Genomic DNA, 20,121 nt, shown 5'->3' with positions numbered 1-20,121 from the left:
ACCTCCTCTGAACAAATCTTGATCATTTGAGTATTGGACTGTAGAGACCAGGGTTCTATTCCCAGCTCTGCCATGAAACCTGTTGGGTTACATTGGGCGAGTCACACACTCTCAGCTTCAATGGCAAACCCCCTCTGAACAAATCTTACCCATTTGAGTGTTGGGTTGTGACTCTAGAGACTAGGCTTTGATTCCAGCTCACCTATGAAACCCATTGGGTTGTATTGAGCAAGTCACACTCTCTCAGCCTTCTCAGGGGAAGCCTGCCCTGAACAACTTTTGCCAAGAAAACCCCAAGATAGGTTTACACCTACGGTTACCATAAGTTAGAAACTACTTGAAGGCAGACAACACACAGGGCCTGTGTAATTTTAAAGCAGACGGTCAAAAGATTGAAACAGTTCAAGGTTTTCTATACAGTGGGCCCTTGTTATTTGCTGAGGTTTGGTTCCAGGAAACCCCCCCTCCCCCCCCCCCCCCCCCCGGATAACAAAATCCGTGGATGCTCGTCCCATTCAATACAATGGCACAGAAAATATATAAAATGGCAAAATAAAGGTTTGCTTTCTGGAATTTATATATTTTTAAAGCATTTTCAAGCTGAGGATGCTTGAATATGTGGATAAAGAGGGCTGACTGTACTTGGGCTCATTCATCCAAGGGACTGCAGTCAATCTGAAGAAGACTAAAGACTAGGACTTGGAAGGGCACCTGACATCGCTTTAACTGCCATTGCTCAATGCTATGGAATTCCAGGAATTGTAGTTTGATGTGGCTCCAAAGCTCTCTGTCTCATAAAACCACAGTTCCCAGAATTCCATAGTATTGAGCCATGGCAGTTAAAGTGGTGTCAGTTATTTCTACTATGCAGATAGCCCCATGATTAAAACCTAATTTTGGAGTTAGGATTGTCCATTCTATTGTATTTCCCATTTCTATGTATGGTTGTGAAAGCAGGACAGTGAAGAAAGCTGCTAGGGAAAACAATCAGCTCATTTGAAATGGAGAAGTGTGCTGAGGATATTGTGGACCACTAAAAAGATAAATGGATGGATCCTAGAGCAGATCAGGCCTGAACTCTCTCTGGAAGCAAAGATGACTAAATTGAGGCTGTTGTATTTTGGCCATAGCATGAGAAGACGTGGCTCACTAGAAAACATTACATTTACTGGAGTTAGGGGCACAAGACTCCTGGTGAAAGTGAAAAAAATACAAATAAAAAAAAACCACCTGAGAAACCATCTCTCTAGGAATCTCTAGGTCCTCCAGTGCAACTTTGTGGTCAGTCTCTGCCAAATGTTGACCATAGAATCATGCTGAAGAACCTACAAATGCCTAGAGAAGTGTTTTCTCTAGTAATCTCTAGAAACTCCAGTACAACTCTATGGTCAGTTTCCAGGAGAATTTCTCTGGAGGACCTAGAGAGAACATATTAATTAAATCCGCAAATAGTCAGAGCTGCAAAAATCAAAGCTGCAAATGTGGAGGGCTGACTATATAATACTTGATAGAGTGGAGGGCAGTAGGAGAAGAGGAAGACTACATTCCAGGTGGATAGACTCAATCGGAAAAGCCACAGACCTGAGTTTGCAAGATCTGAACAGAGCAGTTGAGGGCAAGGTGGAGGTCTCTCATTCAGAGGGTCACCATGGCGTGGGCAGAAGTTGACTTCAAGGCAGCTAATAACAACAAAGGTAGGCAGGCAAGTGGGCAGCTGCTTCATGCACATCCTAGTAGTCCTTCCTCAGCCTTATCCAGTGATTTTCTTTTTAAAAGGGGTCCCTATTTGATCCTTTGTCAGTGATCATGTTTTTTGAGCTCTGGGTATCCCAGTGCAACCAGGGATCACCAACTCCTCTCCATTCCCACTTCTTTAAAACAAAATATGATAAGTACAATGAGCCCTCCACATTCGCTGGGGTTAAGGACTTAGGATCCCAGTGGAAAAACCGCAAATATGTTTTTAACCTGAGAGAACACCTGTCTAGGAATCTCTGGGTCCTCCAGTACAACTCTGTGGTTAACATCCACCAGAGGTTGGCCATAGTATCAGATTCGAGGCCTACAAATACCATGATAAATGTTCCTAGAATCATAGAGTTGGAAGACACCGCAAGGGCCATTCAGTCCAACCCCCTGCTATGCAGGACATCTAAATCAAAGCATCCCCGACAGATGGCCATCCAGCCTCTCTTTAAGGACCTCTATGGAAGGAGACTCCACTACTCTCTGAGGGAGTGTGTTCCACTGTTGAACAGCCCCTACTGTCAGGAAGTTCCTCCTGATGTTGAAGTGGAATCTCTTTTCCTGTAGCTTGCATCCATTGCTCCGGGTCCTAGTCTATGGAGCAGCGGAAAACAAGTTAGCTTCCTCCTCAATATGACATCCCTTCAAATATTTCAACAGGGCTATCATATCACCCCTTAAACTTCTCTTCTCCAGGCTAAACATCCCCAGCTCCCTAAAGCATGGTAGGACATGGTTTCCAGACCCTTCACCATTTTAGTCGCCCTCCTTTAGACATGCTCCAGTTTCTCAACATCCTTTTCAAATTGTGGTGCCCAGAACTGGACACAATATTCCAGGTGGGGCCTGACCAGAGCAGAATAGAGTCCTCCCTTGATCTAGACACTATACTTCTATTGATGCAGCCTAAAATTGCATTGGCCTTGTTAGCTGTTGCATCGCACTGTTGACTCATGTTCAGTTTGTGGTCTGTTTGGACTCCCAGATCCCTTTCACACGTAGTCTCGTTCAGCCAGGTGTCACCCAACCTATATCTGTTCATTTCATTTTTCCGCCCTAAGTGCAGTACCTTACATTTCTCTGTGTTGAAATTCATTTTGCTAGCTTTAGCCCAGCTTTCTAATCTATTAAGGTCATTTTGAATTTTCATCCTGTCCTCAGGGATATTAGCTACTCCTAATTTGGTGTCATCTGCAAATTTGATACGTATACCCCCAATTCATTGATAAAGATGTTGAATAGCACTGGGCCCAGGACAGACCCCTGTGGGACCCCACTGGTCACTTCTCTCCAGGATGAAAAGGAACCATTCTTGAGCAACCTTTGGGTTTGGACAGTTAACGAATTACAAATTCATGTAACAGTTGCGTTGACTTGCCCACATTTTACTAGCTTGTTTGCAAGAATGTCGTGGGGAACCCTGTCAAAAGCCTTACTGAAATAAAGATATACTATATCCACAGCATTCCCTTCATCTACCAAGCTGGCAGTTTTATCAAAAAATGTGATTAGATTTGTCTGGCATGACTTCTTTCTCTGAAACCCATGTTGACTTTTTGTGATTATGGCATTGCTTTCTAGATGTTCACACACTCTGTTTAATGATCTGCTCTAGAATCTTTCTTGGTATAGATGTCAGATTAACTGGACAAAAATTGTTGGGATCCTCTTTTTCCCCCTTTTGAAGATGACGTTTGCCCTCCTCCAGTCTGCTGGGACGTCTAGGAGTCTCTAGGTCTTCCATCGTAACTCTAATATCAACTGCCAGAAGAGTTGCGCTGGAGGACCTAGTGTTCTTAATGAGATTATTTTACTCAAATCCATGAATAAGTAAATCCACAAAAGTCAAAGCCACAAAGGTGGAGGGCTGACTGTATTACCATATTGTGGAACAGAGTATGTAGCCCAAGATCACTTGATTTATACTCAGTCCCCAAATTTGTTGGTTAGTGAGAACAAGCTGACCCTGCAAAAAAAAAGTTGCATTGTAGGATGTTTCTGTTTAGGATTTCAGCTGCTCCAGATCTTTTATAAATCTTAGCTTTTTAAAACTTGGCATACAACAACAACAACAACAACAACAACAATAATAATAATAATAATAATATAATATAGATTTATTTCTAGCCCGCCCAATCACGGAGAATCCGGGTGGGTTACAACAATAAAACACGTCAAATTACAGTATAATTATAAAAAAAAAATCAAACCCTAAACCTATGCCCTCCCATACCCAACATTAAAACAGAATTAAACAATGATGATATAACATTAAAACATTAAAACATTAATAAAAATCTTTGAATTCTCAAGTGTTGTATGTGGCATCTCTAACTTGCATTCCTTGAGGCATTTTAAAAAAGCTTCTTGCTGTGAAGCATGGCATTACCAACCAAGAAAATGTTGTAGCTCTCAAGTTGTTGTTGGACTACACATTGGCCATCCCTTATCTGGGAGCAGCACATTTCTTGGCTTGTATACTGTTCAAGCTCTGACAGATTTGTTCTTAATCGTCTCAATGTGTTTTTGCATACACTTCATCATGGCAGTCCTGCAGAGTTATGAACATTCCCATTTCAAAGACAGAAACTTTTATTTTCAAGAGGATTAGTAAATGGATCATTGAGTCACCAGGATTTCAGACCCAAATCTTTCAGTCTCAGATTAAAAATTGCCCACAGTGCTGACAAAATGTAACTGAAGAGTTGAGCCTCTGTTTTGACAATAATTTTGACCCAGAGAGGGATGTGAAAGTAGTGTAGTGAAATGGAGAACTTGCCCTGAAAGGTGGCTAGAAAGGAGAATTCCAGGGGAGCCCCTGATTGTCATAAGATGGTCAGGAAGAGTTGGCTCTTCTATTACATTTATAAATGCCATGAACAACTATTTATTTTCATATATGTATCTGATATGTCTAAAGAGAACCAGTACTGGGTTAAAGTTATGCTGTATTACTAACACTATCCACTCCATTTGACTCTTACTATTGTTCTAGCTTCCTCTTCTTTTTACATCTGTTATGTCCATTTTGAAATAGTAAGAGCAGTCTTTTGGGAGTTCCAGTTGGCAGAGAGATCTGACTTAAGTTGGAGTTGAACAGTAGGCTATTGCCTGGCAGGTTTTGACCCAAGAGGCAGAAAACAGTAGTAAAGTTATTTCCATTACAAAACATCTGGTTGTATTCTCCCTGCTTTCCTCCATTTGTTTTATGACAGAGGTACTAGTTGATTCAGATAGGAGCATACTGTACCCTGGATGATTACCATACCTTTCTTTGGCAGAGTACTTAGATTATGCTTGTAATTCATATTGTTAATTTACATTAGAAGCTTGGTTTTCTCAAGAAAGGATAGTTTGATGTTGTGTATATGTATATATACATATATGTGTTGTGTGTCTTCAAGCCATTTTGGAGTTATGGTCACCCTAAGGCAATTCTATCAAGTGGTTTTCTTGGCAAGATTTGTTCAAAGGAGGTTTGCTATTGCCTTCCCTAGGGGCTGAGAACATGTGACTTGCCCAAGGTCACCCAATGGGTTTATGTAGCTAAGGTGGGAAGTGAACTCTAGTCTCCAGAGTCATAAGTCCAAAACACACTGCAGCAATATTCCGGTTTGATTCTGCTTTAACTGCCCTGGCTCAGTGCTAGGGAATACTGGGAAATGTAGTTTATGGTGGCACCAGAGCTCTCTGATAGAGAAGACTAAATGTCTCCCAAAACTACAGTTCCCAGAGCATTGAGCCAGGTCAGTGAAAGTGTGTCTCAAACTGGGTTATTGCTGCAGTGTGTTTTGGAGCCTTCTCCAACACTCAAACCACTACACCTGTGTTAAAGAAATGCAATTGCTATAGTTGCAAGCTTAAGTATGAAATAAATCTCTTTGCCCTCTTTATGACTGTGGAGTGACTTTTCATTTTACACTGAATCATTTGGAACCTATTCCTCATGTACAAGCTGTTTTCTTAATTCTAATTAGTTACACTTGAGCAATCATGTTTACGGCAGTGGGTCACAAGGAGCTTAATTTAAAGACACTGGAACCATTCTGATGGTAAAAGTCATTGTGACCTTAATATCCTTCTATAATATTATACTCATGGGATGCAAGTTATGATTGAGAAATCTAAGGGGCAAAACAGATGGACCCGAAGGAGCGGTGTCACGCTGTCCCTTTGACTGCCAGATCTGGGCTGCAGCAACTGCATGTTGCGCCCCCAATCCAGCAAGAAGTGGAAGAAAGCTGCTCTTTTTTAAGCTGGGAAAAAGCTGGCTTTGACACCACTTTGACTGCCATGGTTCAAAGCTATGGGATTACAGGATTTGTAGTTTTGTGAACTATGTAGTCTTTTTTGTCAGAGAACTCTGGTGCCACAACAAACTACAAATTCAGAATTCCATAGCATTGAACCATGGCAATAAAGTGGGTGTCAAACCAGATTATTTCTGCAGTGCAGCTGCAGCCAAAGATAGAGTTCTGTAGATCATGAGACCAAACAAGCCCTTGAAAATCAAGAAAGAGAGGATATTTGTGTCTTTTGTTATTAACTTATTTGGAATTTCTGGTGTAAGGCGCTGTAAGAACAATGGGATTGTTTTAATTGTGGCCTCCATGTGTGTTGTCTCTGGTTTTTGTAAGGCTGTGTCCTAATTCCAGCCTTGCTGATGGTTTGAACTTGTCTTCATTATTGTGTTACCTGGTTGTAGCATAGCATACTTATTGGTACTTTACAAAAGGAGGTAGAATCTTTTGCTTTAATGGGCGTCCAGTGAAAGTGTTGACATTTACTGGCTGTCCATATCCAAGGAAAATATAACCCTTTAAAATCCTTGTGTAAGAACATTGGAATCATCGCATTGGTTATTTTATTGGCACTGGCTTAAATTCATTAACTAATCCAATTAAAGCACTGAGAATGGATGTGTGCAGGCTTGTGTTGTTGCCTCTTGCCCAGAGCTTTTGATTCTGTGAGTGATGGAAAGAAGTACTTTTGATTACCCACCCTTTTCTCTTGCTGTTTGCTAATCAACACTTTACAAAAAAAAACCTTTCTTCTTTCAACCTTTTTTTTTAAATTAGTGAAGTCTTATTTCCTAGGATATATGGAAAGAGAATGGAAAAGAGTTTAGGAGTGGGAAAATGTCCTAGCAGTTTTTGACGTAGCAATTTTTACAGCACATATATACATTCTTTTGTAATCTCTAGAAGATTCTGAGGGGTGTGTGATAATGGTAGTTTACTGCAGTCATATTTTTCATGCTTGCTAATAGAGATTTACCTACACTGGTCAGAGATGGTCATTGTTTTCCAAAGGTGGTAAGGTATATAGTTCCTGAAAGCTGTCTTGTGGACTGGATGGATCTAAAGTAGGAAGGTACTCCTTTATTCCCTCCTTCGTAGATCATGGGAAATAATAATGCCACTGTATTCTGCTTTGATCACGCCTCACTTGTAGTACTGTGTCCAGTTCTGAGCATCACAATTCAAGAAGGATGCTGACAAGCTGGAGTGTGTCCAGAGGAGGGCAACCAAAATGGTTAAAGTCTGGAAACCATGCCTTCTGAGGAGAGACTTAGGCCTGATTTAAATGGGCCTTTGCGCTGCCCCTGTCACGTGCAGGGGGTTGGCTAAGGAGGCAGCGTCCATACCGTCCTCACCCCTAGCATGTGACGGGGGCGTCAAAATGGTGGCACCCTGTACACACAGGCGCCACTATTTTGACGTAACAGCCATGTCGCATCCAAATGGCACGGCGCGGCCGTTATGTCTTGGCACTGCTGAAAGGAGCTCCGTTTCGGAGTTGCGCCTGCTGCGCATATCATTGGTGTGGCCTTTAAATGGCTGTGCCAGCAATACAGAGAGAAAGGGGCTGAGCAGCCCCTTTCTCCCTTTCCCCGCCGCTGTCAGGGTGTCCTGGAAAAGCGGTGGATCGGGGCCTCTGGGGTACCGCTGTGGCCGCTGAGGCCCCGATCTGTTGGGGAAAGGGGCGGGTGCAGGCTGCCCCAAAGGGGCGGTCTGTATCCCGCCATAGTTAGGGAGCTGGGTATGTTTAGCCTGGAGAAGAGAAGGTTAAGAGGTGATATGATAGCCATGTTTAAATATTTGAAAGGAAGTCATATTGAAGATGGAGCAAGTTTGTTTTCTGCTGATGTGGTGACTATGACATGGAGCAATGGAGGCAAACTACAGAAGAGATTCCATCTCAACATTAGGAAGAACTTCCTGACAGTAAGAGCTGACAGTGGAATACACTCCCTTGAAGAATGGTGAAGTTTCTTTCTTTAGAGGTTTTTAAACAGAAGTTGATAGCCATTTGTCTGGGGTGCTTTGATTGTGTCTTCCTTCATGGCAGGGGGATGGACTGTATGGCCTTTGTGGTGTCTTCCAACTCTATGATTCTATAGTAAAGCATTTGTAGGAAATGGTTTTCTGAGTGATTTTTGAAACTGATACTTATTTCTGGAGAAAATGCTCCAAGAGGGAAATTGCTATGGTATTCTCCCTTTTGTAAACCTCCCTTTTGTAAACAGCTGTTACCTGTTTTGCTGGAGGCTACACATCTCTAGGCCCTGCATTATGTTTTGTGCCTGAATGGAGCTGACATAGGCATTTTCTTATGCCTTTATCCTGCATAAACATAGATGTTTGTTGCTTTAACCACATTGCTGTTGGATTGAGTAGAGCTGATGGTAGATCTTTTTACAGTTTGTGTATAGGCTGTGAGGCTTAGATGGGTCAGTGTGTGTTCCTTCCTTCATCAAAAAGGCAGCTGTTAATCATTAGAGCTGCTTCATATGTTGCATAAGTTGAATTTACCATCATGGGTACATAGTCTTATCTTCATGGAGTGTTATTTGAATGACAAATGCACTGTTAATTTGTATTTGTGGCTTGTATGCTTTATATTTTTACATGAGTGGATGTAATGTTTCTTAATTGAGAAATAGAGCGAGTTGTTGTGTGAAAGGAAAGATTGAGTTCTGGAAGCTGAGTGGCACATCTGTAAGTAGATCCCTTTTGCCCATGGAGGTCAGATTCTGAATCTCACCCTATGTAGAAAAATCATATGCATGTTTATTTCACAGTGTACATATAGCAAATGGAGATTTCCATTTTGCTTAACTCCCCCTCCCCCATACACCTTGTATCAGTATATGAAAAATATTTCTTCAGTAGCCCAGAAACTGTTATGTAGGTTGTAATGTGTAATTATAGAAATATCCACATGGTTCTTTTTATGTTTACCTCTGTCTTTTTTTCCTTTCCCTTTTCTTCCTCACTGGTTTCTTCCTTTGAGCGTCCCCCCTGCAAAGCTTCAGGTGGTTACATTTGATGGTGTTATGACTGTGCTCCCTATCTGTTATTATTATTAGATGTAGTAATGACCAAAGTACTTTGTCAACCTCCAAGATTTGTTAAGACAAACATTTTAAAAAAGATTGAGAGCACTATGGAAGCCTGTCTTGAAAGAGAGCTTTTCTCAAATGTGTATCTTTTAATCCATAGTTTGTAAATCATGGCACAAGCTGAAAAGAAAGGTGGATTGCTTCGGAGATCTTCAGCTAGTAAGAAACCTTTGAAAGAGAAGGTTGTGCTGATGTATGATGAAATATTTACGGTAAGATATGAATTTATGTGCTTTTCAATGTGCTGAATATTATTTAGTGTGCAAGATAGCATTCCATTTTGCTGAGGAATCCTACAGGCAAGCCAGACTATCTTTCAGCTATTTAGAAATTCATATTTTTCTATATCTTGTGTTTTATTTTTGGATCATGTTCTTGGTTTTTATACTCACCCCTACAGATAAGGCACCAGTTAATAATATTAATTTGTAGCATTAAGAATGAGAACAGGAAACCATTGAACACTGCCTCTGAGGTACCTCTGGGCATGCTTTTGCTGCACTGCTTTGAAGATAGTACCTCTGTACTGGAGTAGACTTGTCACTGTTTAGACCTCTTTCTGTGAGTTCTGCCATTGATAATCTCCAGAAGAGAAGTGAAGCATACCTCGGGGGCCATTGGTATATGTAGTTTGCTTAATATGGAATGGTTAAAATAATGCGGTAAGAGCAGTCATATTTTGTATCCATAAATTGATATGTAAAGTAATTGTAATTCATTCTAATTGTGACAAATATTATTCTCTTTCAGACAGAAGATCCAAGTAAATTTAACCCTCGCTTTTGGGAGGAGCTTTTCCTCATGAAGGTAATATACCAAAGATTAAAACATTCCTCTTTCCACTGAATGTATCTTTGTTTACTCTCCCAGTAGCAATTGCTAGCCTTTAGTTGTCCTCAATGGCTCCATCAGTTGGCTTCACTTCTTTCTTTTGTAGGTGAATTTGGAATATTTGGAGGGGAAGCTGGAATCTCTAGATGGTGAAGAGTTAATGAAGATAAAAGATAATATAAATTGTTTGTTCCAACGCTGTATCCGGGCTTTGGGAGAAGAGCATCCCATCAGAGTGGTCAATGCGTTACAGGTGCTGTACTATACATTTTTTGCAAATCATATCTCGGTTTCTTTTTTCCTGAATCATTTTTATTAAAATTCTAAAATTTGAATGAAACACACAAGAACAAATAAACTAAAATAAAATTCAATATAATGCAATATAATTCAAACCAAAGCACACAAGGAAAAAACCAGAAAGCTACAAACTATACTACATAATCTAACAAAGAATTGCTTCCAACTATCTTTTCTGTTGGTTATATTGTATTTCCTAAAATCCTAACTCACTTTCTGTAAGGCAGTTGTTACACTTCATCTATCAATTTAACTGATACTAATTCTCAAAATCAGTGGTTATCTTAACACCCTCATTTTTTCTCAAAAAGTCAGTTGGGGTTTTCAATCCTTCAAAAAAAAAATTGCTAAAGACTTTAAGTCCATAACATATGATAAAATGTCCTTCCTTGTTTTTCAGATTTCCAGCATACATTCAAAGCTCCCTTGTACATCTTAGACAATTTATCAGGTGACATATAACAAGAGTACATCATTTTATGAAAATTCCCTTTTAAATCATATCATAAAGTAAATTTTAACCTCTTTGACCACATCCTTTCCCATTCCTCCATTTGTATATTCTATCCAAAATACGTAGGTCATTTTATAATACTGTCGTTCTCTTGTTCCTCTTCCATATAAAATTTTAATAAATGTTTATAATCTTACCCATGAACTGTTCATCATTTGTACATAATTATAATTTAATGTGTGATTTGTTTTGTGTGAAACCATAATTTTAATGTACCTTACATCTTTCAAACAACTTTAAATATGAGAACCATTAGAAACCATAACCCTCTGTCAAAAGCTCTTCTTTTATTTTTATAGTATATTCTTCTTGATAATTTTCCAACATGTCCTGATACTTTAACACTTTTGTTTACTTTTTGTTTCTCTTTTGTAAAAAGCTCCCTTTTTCTGGCATAACCTAGTTTTATATCTACTCCATATTCTCAACATGGCATGTCTCACATAATGATTATTAAAATCTACGTTCACTTTATCGTACCATAATTATGTATGCCATCTAAATCTCAGGCTTTCTAATTCCAATAGTCTTTGTTTCTTAGCATCATCCATTCTTTCAACCAAACAAGACAACAGGCAGCAAAGTATATTTTCAAACTGAGTAAATCTAAACTTCTTCGTTGCTTTGCATCGTGCATCAATTTAAGTTTCATTCTTGTTTTTTTTCTTTGCCATGTAAATTTAGGCCTGGTACAGACCACCAGTTTGCGGCGTTCTGGGGCCAATTCTAGGGTTCTGGAGCACGCAGCAGCCACACGTTCCAGAACCCTATCATGTATGGGTGGTGCCATCTTTAGCGGCGCCATCCATACGGGGTGCATGTGCATGACGCAAGCGCGATGCCACGTCTGCACTTCCGGGCGCTCGCTTGAGTCATGGACACGACGCAGTGTGCCAATGACACACTGATGATGGCGTCCCCGTGCACCAAGAAGAACCCATTTTTTCCGGTTTCTTTTTGCTCTGGAGGGACACCGCACGGTTTGAGTGCTGCGGTATCCCTCCAGAGGAAAACTGGGTGCCTCCAGCCCACCCCTTTGAGGCAGTCTGGAGAGCCCCTTAAGACAAGTCTTTTTGCCATTGCTTAAATGATAAATAATTTGTCACAACCAGTATTGTCTGAAACGGGAACAGAACTTGGTTTCTATTGAGCTAAACGGCCCATTAGTGACAGTAATAGCAATAGCAATAGCAAGTACATTTCTATACTGCTTATCAGTGCACTTAAGCACTCCCTAAGCGGTTAACAAAGTGTAAGCTAATTGCCCCAAACAATCTGGGTACTCATTTTAGAGATCTCGGAAGGATGCAAGCCTGAGTCAAACTTGAGCTCTCCGCTGAGTATTGAACTCACAACCTTATTGGTTGCAGTAGCTGCAGTACAGGCATTTAACTACTGCACCAGCAGGGCATGTGAAAGAAACAGAAAGTGTACTATTAGGAGCTGCTAAAATACATATTCAGCATGCTAGACCAGAACCTCCTCATGTGGAACACTGTTATGCCCATGCCTGCATCAGGTGCTAAATTGTATGGCCAGTGATTTAGGAGAATATTTGGGAGTAGTTCTTGTCAAATGGAAAAATAAAAATACTAAATGATATTCCCTGAAGCAGAGGGATTTATTTATTTACTTACTTCATTTTTATGCCACCTATCTCCCAGAAGGCGACCCAAGGCAGCTCACAAGATAAATATTTTTAAAAGTTTGCAATAAAAATAATTAAAACAATTTAGTTAAAACAATATAAAATTAACATAAAACATCCAAAAGTTAAAAACATAACAAAAATACACACCCCATATAAAAGCCAACCTGTCATGATTTTAAAAAGCCTGCTTGGATAAAAATGTTTTTGCTTGCCAGTGAAAGGAAAGAGAGGGGGCCTGGGGTAGATGGTCTGTCCCTGAAGATCTGCTATAAGCCACAGCAAATACAGAAATGCTTTAAAAATAAAAACCAGAGACAGACAGAGGTGCAGTTTAAATTCCTCCCCCACTTGTTGAAGCATGAGGGGGGGGGCTTTTTATATTTTAAATGTAAATTCTGAGTTTCTGTAGGCTTCCAGGAATGGAAAAATGCAATTTTCCCTAATTTTGGGTGCATGTGTATGTACATACATAGCATAGAGTCCCTGGTAAGCTGTGATCTGCAAAAATGGAAGCCTATGGGTGTACTAATTAAAATCCTTGTTCTGGCATTATAGCTTTAAGCTTTTGGGACACACATTGGCAAGTTCTTTGTGACCTGAAGGTTTTTTCTCACATTTCTTATCTTCTTTCTTCTGATCCAGACATTGTGTGCACTGATTCGTGGTGTTCATCAGAAGAATAAATCCACATCTGGATTTGACATCATCAATATGCTGATGGGCTTTGACAAGGCTGAACTGTGCATGAAGGTGAGGGCTTGCTAGAGTTTATTTATTTATTTATTTTATGGTATTTATACCCTGCTCTTCAGCCATAATGGCTGTCAGAGCGGCTTACAATTATTATTTTTAATTAGACAGTTCTTTGCCCTCAGGCTTACAATCTAAAAGACATGACACAAAAGGAGAAGGGAATGATGGTGGGGAAGGGGATGAAGTCCAGTGGTTCTTCTCTTCCTCTGATGCCTGGACCAAGGCAGATGGACTAGAGGGAGGGCTCTTCTTCTTCAGACTAGCCCTGGTGGAGCTGGGCCTGCCTGGTCACTCCCTCGCAGGCCAGAGGATGACAGTTATGGAGGGAGGAGTCTCTTCCTTCAGGCTAGCCCTGATGGAGTTGGACCTGCCTGGTCACTCCCTCGCAGTCCGGAAGATGACAGTTAGGGAGGAGCATCTTTCTTCAGGCTAGCCCTGATGGAGCTGGGCTTACCTGGTCACTCCCTCTCAGGCCGGAAGATGACAGTTATGGAGGGAGGAGTCTCTTCCTTGAGGCTAGCCCTAATGGAGCTGGGCCTACTTGGTCACTCTCTCTCAGGCCGGAAGATGACAGTTATGGAGGGAGGAGTCTCTTTAGGCTAGCCCTGATGGAGCTGGGCCTGCCTAGTCACTCCCTCGCAGACCAGAAGATGACAGTTAGGGAGGAGCTTCTATCTTCAGGCTAGCCCTGATGGAGCTGGGCTTGCCTGGTCACTCTCTCTCAGGCCGGAAGATGACAGTTATGGAGGGAGGAGTCTCTTCCTTCAGGCTAGCCCTGATGGAGCTGGGCCTGCCTGGTCACTCCCTCGCAGGCCGGAATATGACAGAGAGGAGCTTCTTTCTTCAGGCTAGCCCTGATGGAGCTGGGCTTGCCTGATCACTCCCTCTCAGGCCGGAAGATAACAGTTATGGAGGGAGAAGTCTCTTCCTTCAGGCTAGCCCTGATGGACCTGGTCACTCCCTCGCAGTCCGGAAGATGGCAGTTAGGGAGGAGCTTCTTTCTTCAGGCTAGCCCTGATGGAGTTGGGCTTGCCTGATCACTTCCTCTCAGGCTGGAAGATAACAGTTATGGAGGGAGAAGTCTCTTCCTTCAGGCTAGCCCTGATGGAGCTGGGCCTGCCTAGTCACTCCCTTGCAGGCCAGAGGATGACAGTTATGGATGGAGGAGTCTCTTCCCTCAGGCTAGCCCTGATGGAGCTGGGCCTGCCTGGTCACTCGCTCTTATTAAAACATACATTAGAAATTGAGCACCCTTTGTTATGCGTGGGACAAAATTAGAGATGGTATGCATGTGAAAGAGACATGTCAGTATATTGCTGAACAGATTGAAAACATTAAATGGGGAGTCCATGGTGTGGATAGAATCACGGTTAAACTTAGCTGATATCAGGTTGCATTCTTAGGGCTAAATCCAAGTGCTAGTTGGAATTAGAGTAGATCCGTTGAATCAGTGGAGTTTACATAAGCACTAATGTACATAATGGTGACTTAGCATTGAGAGAATGTACTCAAGTTGGGGCTGAGTACTGGATTTAGATCTCAGGATTTCACTCTGCTGGCTTCCTTGTGCCTCTTGAGTAAACTCAGTACAGGTAACAAAAAGGAAACAATATGGGAAGGTTCATTTCAACATCTGCTTTGTTAACTACTGTATAATATATGTTTTCCCATACTGAATGGAAGGCTAGAAATGTATTAAATTGATAGCAGAGTGACCCTGCCAAGAGCAAGGCTGTTCCTTACTTGAACAGACAACTCCTTAAAACATTTCAGAGTTAAATGTACCAAGTTTACAACTCCTTGTTTAGTAATTACTATGTAACTAGAGAATGGGGCAGGAAGGCTTCACATTTTCTGATTTCAGATACCATACTACCTTTATATTTCTGTATTTCTGTTTGGGCTTACATACTTTATTAACTCAGAGCTGAGATTCTGAAGGAAAAAAATTGTGTGTCACAATCCACATTGCATAACTTAAGTTCACTTATGGGGAGAATTGTTGCTGAATGTTCTTGATCAAAGGTCCTTGTTAAGTGGTAATTTTGTTTGGAGAGATAGGAAATAGCATCTTTCTTGGAATGAAATAATTGAAATTTATATTATGTTAGCTAGACAACTTGATCTGGATATTAACAAATCTAGATCATGCTGGGATTCTATATCACACAGAGAAGAGTTCCACAGCTTTAGATTTTAAGCATTGTGTGCATTACTGTAATGTTCCCTTCTTTAGAATCTGATGGAGAGTTTGGACACATTGCTTTGTGCAGAAGGCTCTGAAAGCCTCAAAAGTTTGTGCTTGAAGCTACTGCTCTGCTTGGTGACTGTAAGTAATGCATACCAATGAAATGACTCCAAATCTATTAACCAGATTTTGACAATGTTACCTTTAAAAGAAATCTTACATCATTAATCGCTAATGATGTGACATTTTCAACTCTAGAAAATCAGTTCTTCTGTTGAAACAATGACTTTCTAATGTAATATCTCAATATAATCATAGAATTAAGTTCATAAATGAGAAGCTGCACTTCTTTTTCTAGGCATGTATGTAATTTCATGTACAGGCACACATTTAAAATTGTTTTGATGTCTTAATACCCATTAGTAGTGGACTGGTATTGTGGTGCTTCTCATTCTGAAGTATTGATTTCATTGTTACCAAAGAAGCTTGCTGCATGGAGTACATAAATATACATGAAGTACAGTATGACGCGGTGGCTTAACGGTTAAGACGTTGACTCTGATGATCACAAGATTGGCAGGTTGGCAGTTAGAGACACAAGTGCCATGTGATGGAGTGAGGTGCTGTTGCTGGTCTCAGCTTCTGCCAACCTAGCAGTTTGAAAGCATGTAAAGGGGCAAGTAGGGGAATTAGTACCTCTTTGGTAATAAGGTAACAGCATTCCATGTAGGCATGCTGGCCACATGACCATTGTCATCTTTGACAATGCTGGCTCCTTTGGCTTAGTAACAGAGATGAGCACTGCCCTGTATGGTTGGACACAATTAGACAATCATGCCAAGGGGGCAAACTTTACTTTACCTTTATGCATGTTCAAAGAAATATGTTTCTCTAGGCATTTTTCTAGGTTTTACAGCACAACTCTATGGTATGCTTCTGGTGAAAATTGACCATAAAGCTGGGCTGGAGAACCTAGAAATGCCTACAGAGGTGTTCTTGATAAGAATCTCTAGGTCCTCCATTGTAACTCTATGACCAGCTTCCATCAGAAGTCATCCATTGCAATAAAGTTTGCTATTGTCTGTAAGTCCAGGAATGAATCCCCCGTGTTACAGTGCTGTACTGTATCAGATTATGGAAATACCCCTAAAGACAAAATATAACCCAGAACTAAATTATTAAAAGGGAATAATACAGATGACAAAGTAACATGAGTATTATATTAAATAAAATTAACAAATTGTGTCATGCCATGTGAGAAATAAATAATTTTAAGGTATCTGTAAGACAAATGTAGAAAACTCCCAAAGAATGGGTTTTTCACAAAATATGGGAGACTTTCAGTAAATTACATACTTAATGGAAATCTTAGTGGAGTCTTCCATTAATATGTCTTATTTTGGAGGGAGTTAGATAAAAATTAACATATATTTGCAAATGCAGTAATTTAATTTGCATGGATAGTACTTCTATCTTATTTAGAAGTTCTTTAATTTTTTCTTATTCAGGTGACGGATAACATCAGTCAGAACACAATCCTGGAGTATGTGATGATTAATAGTATCTTTGAAGCCATCTTACAGGTAAGCTTTCTCTCCCTTTCATCTCTAGTTGCGCAACTAATTTCCCTTAGCGTTGTATTATAAATCATAGAGGTTTACTTGACAATGTCAACCTAAAAGTTAGTTAAAGTTTCCTTTAATGTCATCTTCTTTTATTTTGCTTTAGTTATGATTTAAATGTTAAAGGCTTTTCATGTAGGTCATTAATGAATTTGGTATGGAAATAATCCACATGGCATTTTAAGTTTAATTCTCTTTAGCAGTGCTAGAGAAGAGTTCTGTATTTCCTTCAAATGTAATAATCCTTCTCAAGATCAAAAGGATTGAATTTGCTGTATATACGTATGGCAATAAAGTCCAAACCTTTTCTGACTGTAAAGATTAATTTTTCATAATTGTACTGACTCACCACTGATAGATGATATTTCAGTTGAACTGATACAGTCCACACAGACAGTATCAACTCTAGTATTAACTAAAATATGCCAACAAATATGGAAAACAAAACGGTAACCAACAGCCTGGAAACGTTCAATATATGTCGCTATCCACAAAAAATGGGACAGAAAAGACTGCAGCAACTATAGGACTGTAGTATTAATTTTCCAAATAGCAAAATTATGCTTAAAATTTTGTAACAAAGATTTTAGTCATATACTGTATGGAGAGAATCCCAGAGATGTAAGCAGGTTTCAGGAAGGGCAGAGAAACTAGTGCCAACATAGCAAATATACAATGGCTAATGGAGTTCACCAAGGAATTCCATAAGAAAATCACCACGTGCTTTATAGACTATAGCAAAGCCTTTGACTGCATAGATCAAAGTGTAAACTTACAGTGCTTTATAAATAAAGGTTAATAATAATAATAAATAATAATAGATCACAAGAAGCTATGGAATGTTCTTAAAGACATGGGGGTGCCACTATACTTGATAGTCGTGATGAGAATCTGTGCTTAGGACAAGAAGCCACTGTTAGAACAAAATATGGCAAGGGAGTCAGGCAAGGCTGCATATTATCACCCTACTTGTTCAACTTGTATGCAAAAAATATACAGAGTATAGGTTTAGACTCAAGGAGGAGTGAAGATAGGAGGAAGGAACATTAACAATCTAAGATATGCAGATGCCACCATACTGCTAATGAAAAACATCACAGACCTGGAACTATTACTAAGGAAGGTCAAGGAAGAAAGTGCAAAGGCTAGCTTACTTCTGAACATAAAGGAAACAAAATGATGACCATGGAGGATCTACATAAATTCAATCTAGGCAGTGAGGAAATTGAAATAAAAATTTCTCATCACTTGGATCAAACATTGATCAGACTGGAGACTGCAGTCAAGAAAGAAGATGACTAGGAATGGGAATGGCAGCGATGAAAAAAATTAGACATGATCCTAAAGAGTAAAGATATATAACTGAGCTCTAAAATTAGAATCATTCAGCCCATTGTATTCTCCATCACCATGTATGGATGTGAGAGCTGGACAGGGAAAAAAGCAGATAAAAAGAAAAATTAACTCATTTGAGTTATGATATTGGAGAATAATGTTAAGAATACTGTGGACAGCCAAAAAGACAAACAAATGGGTCCTTATAGAGATCAAACCTGAACTCTCCCTGTAGGCCAAGATGATTAATCTGAGGCATGACTCATTAAAAAAGACAGTATAGTACTAGGAAAGGTAGAAGGCAGTAGAAAGAGAGGAAGACCATAGGCCAGATGACTAGACGCTATTAGGGAAGTCACGGGCCTGAATCTACAAAACCTAAACAGAGCAATGGAGGATGAGGGGGTGGGACTAGAGATTTTTCATCCACAGGGTCTCCATGCATTAAGGTCAATTTGAGGGTAGGTAACAACAACAACATTCTTTATACTGGTTGCCTATAGTTCTTTGAAACTTCAGAGTTTCAGTTAATTTATACTATTCCTTGTCTTGATTTTAGATCCTCTCAAGTCCTCCTAGTCGTAGGGAACATGGTTATGAAGCAGTTGTCCTGCTAGCCTTATTAGTGAACTATAGAAAATATGAGGTGAGTGTGCATTGCTACTTTTCTACAAAGGTTTTCAAAATGTGTCTCTCCCAGGGAAAAGGGTCGCAGTGAGAGAGGAGATTAAATCCATCTGATACTGCTTTTTCTCTCCCACCAAGGCTACAACAGTGTCAGTTGGGATGGAGAGGAGGGCCTTTAATCTGCTTCTGGAAGATAGGAGTAGTTTGGAACTGTGTCTGCTGCCTGTCTCTTCTCTTCTCAGAAGAACACACACACATACATTTTAAAATATACAGTCCGCCTTCCCCATATGCGGGAGATCCGTTCTGGACCCCCCTGCATATGGGGAAAGAGCATATGCTCAAGCCCCATAGAAAATAATGGGGCACGTGCTCATGGGGCGTGCAGTGCGAGTAGGCGTCCCATTATTTCTGCCGGGGCTTGCCTTCCGCATAAGCTCAGAGCTATGGAAGGCAAGCCCACCTATAAAGAGGGCCGACTGTACAATATTGTAGTAAACATTCACTAAATGATAAGAAATAGCCTTTTTCTTGTCTTAGGCACTGGAAATCATTAGAATAGCATGTATTTGCTGCAGTGCTGCAGATCTTCCCTTAGACTGAATGTGAGAGTCTTTTCACTTTGCAACACTGTGGCTGATCATTTCTTTATTTATCTCAGAGCTTTGTTGATTGCTAAATGTTTCCATTAGGTTAAGGAAATCTAATTGCATTGAGAGTATATTTGTTGCTTTTGACTTTAATGTGAGTCAGTAAAGAAAACAAGAATATGCTTGCAAGAAAAATGTTCCAAGTTTAGAATGTCTTCTCAGGTCTTTGCTAGCAATGCAGCTGCTGCTTGCACTGTTCATTGCAAAATGATTCTGATTTACTGCAATTGCCCAAACTAGAATAACATTTCAAATATTGGCCTGTCTTAGAATTACACTGGTAGCTCTATAGACTTTATTTATATGCAGGTGGTGAAGACATTGTTGAGCTTATAGGTTTCAGTCCTTTCCCATTAAACCAGGAAGTTAGTGATCTTAAACACAGAGGTGGATGCTGTCTGTTAATTCCTAGGCTTTTGATATAAACCCATATCAACATAATTCCATTCTTATGAACACCCTTCTTTTGGTCTCCATATGTTATATAGAGGTTCTATAC

The 20,121-nt window shown here is 40.1% G+C and overlaps 1 protein-coding gene across 1 annotated transcript in view; it reads left to right on the top strand.

The window, feature by feature from the left end:
- Window positions 1-20,121, top strand: part of LOC121925513 (armadillo-like helical domain-containing protein 3) — a 65,131-nt gene that overhangs the window by 838 nt on the left and 44,172 nt on the right. Inside the window, exons 2-8 of the mRNA XM_042457740.1 lie at window positions 9,252-9,363; window positions 9,902-9,958; window positions 10,089-10,235; window positions 13,090-13,197; window positions 15,437-15,529; window positions 16,897-16,971; window positions 18,905-18,991. Of these exons, the coding sequence (XP_042313674.1) occupies window positions 9,262-9,363; window positions 9,902-9,958; window positions 10,089-10,235; window positions 13,090-13,197; window positions 15,437-15,529; window positions 16,897-16,971; window positions 18,905-18,991 (669 nt within the window). The 5' untranslated portion in view covers window positions 9,252-9,261. The remainder of the gene's footprint in view (window positions 1-9,251; window positions 9,364-9,901; window positions 9,959-10,088; window positions 10,236-13,089; window positions 13,198-15,436; window positions 15,530-16,896; window positions 16,972-18,904; window positions 18,992-20,121) is intronic.

Source organism: Sceloporus undulatus, chromosome 3 (assembly GCF_019175285.1).
Source record: "Sceloporus undulatus isolate JIND9_A2432 ecotype Alabama chromosome 3, SceUnd_v1.1, whole genome shotgun sequence".
In the NCBI taxonomy this organism is placed as follows: Eukaryota; Metazoa; Chordata; class Lepidosauria; order Squamata; family Phrynosomatidae; genus Sceloporus; species Sceloporus undulatus.
This window is presented reverse-complemented; position numbering and strand designations above follow the sequence as displayed.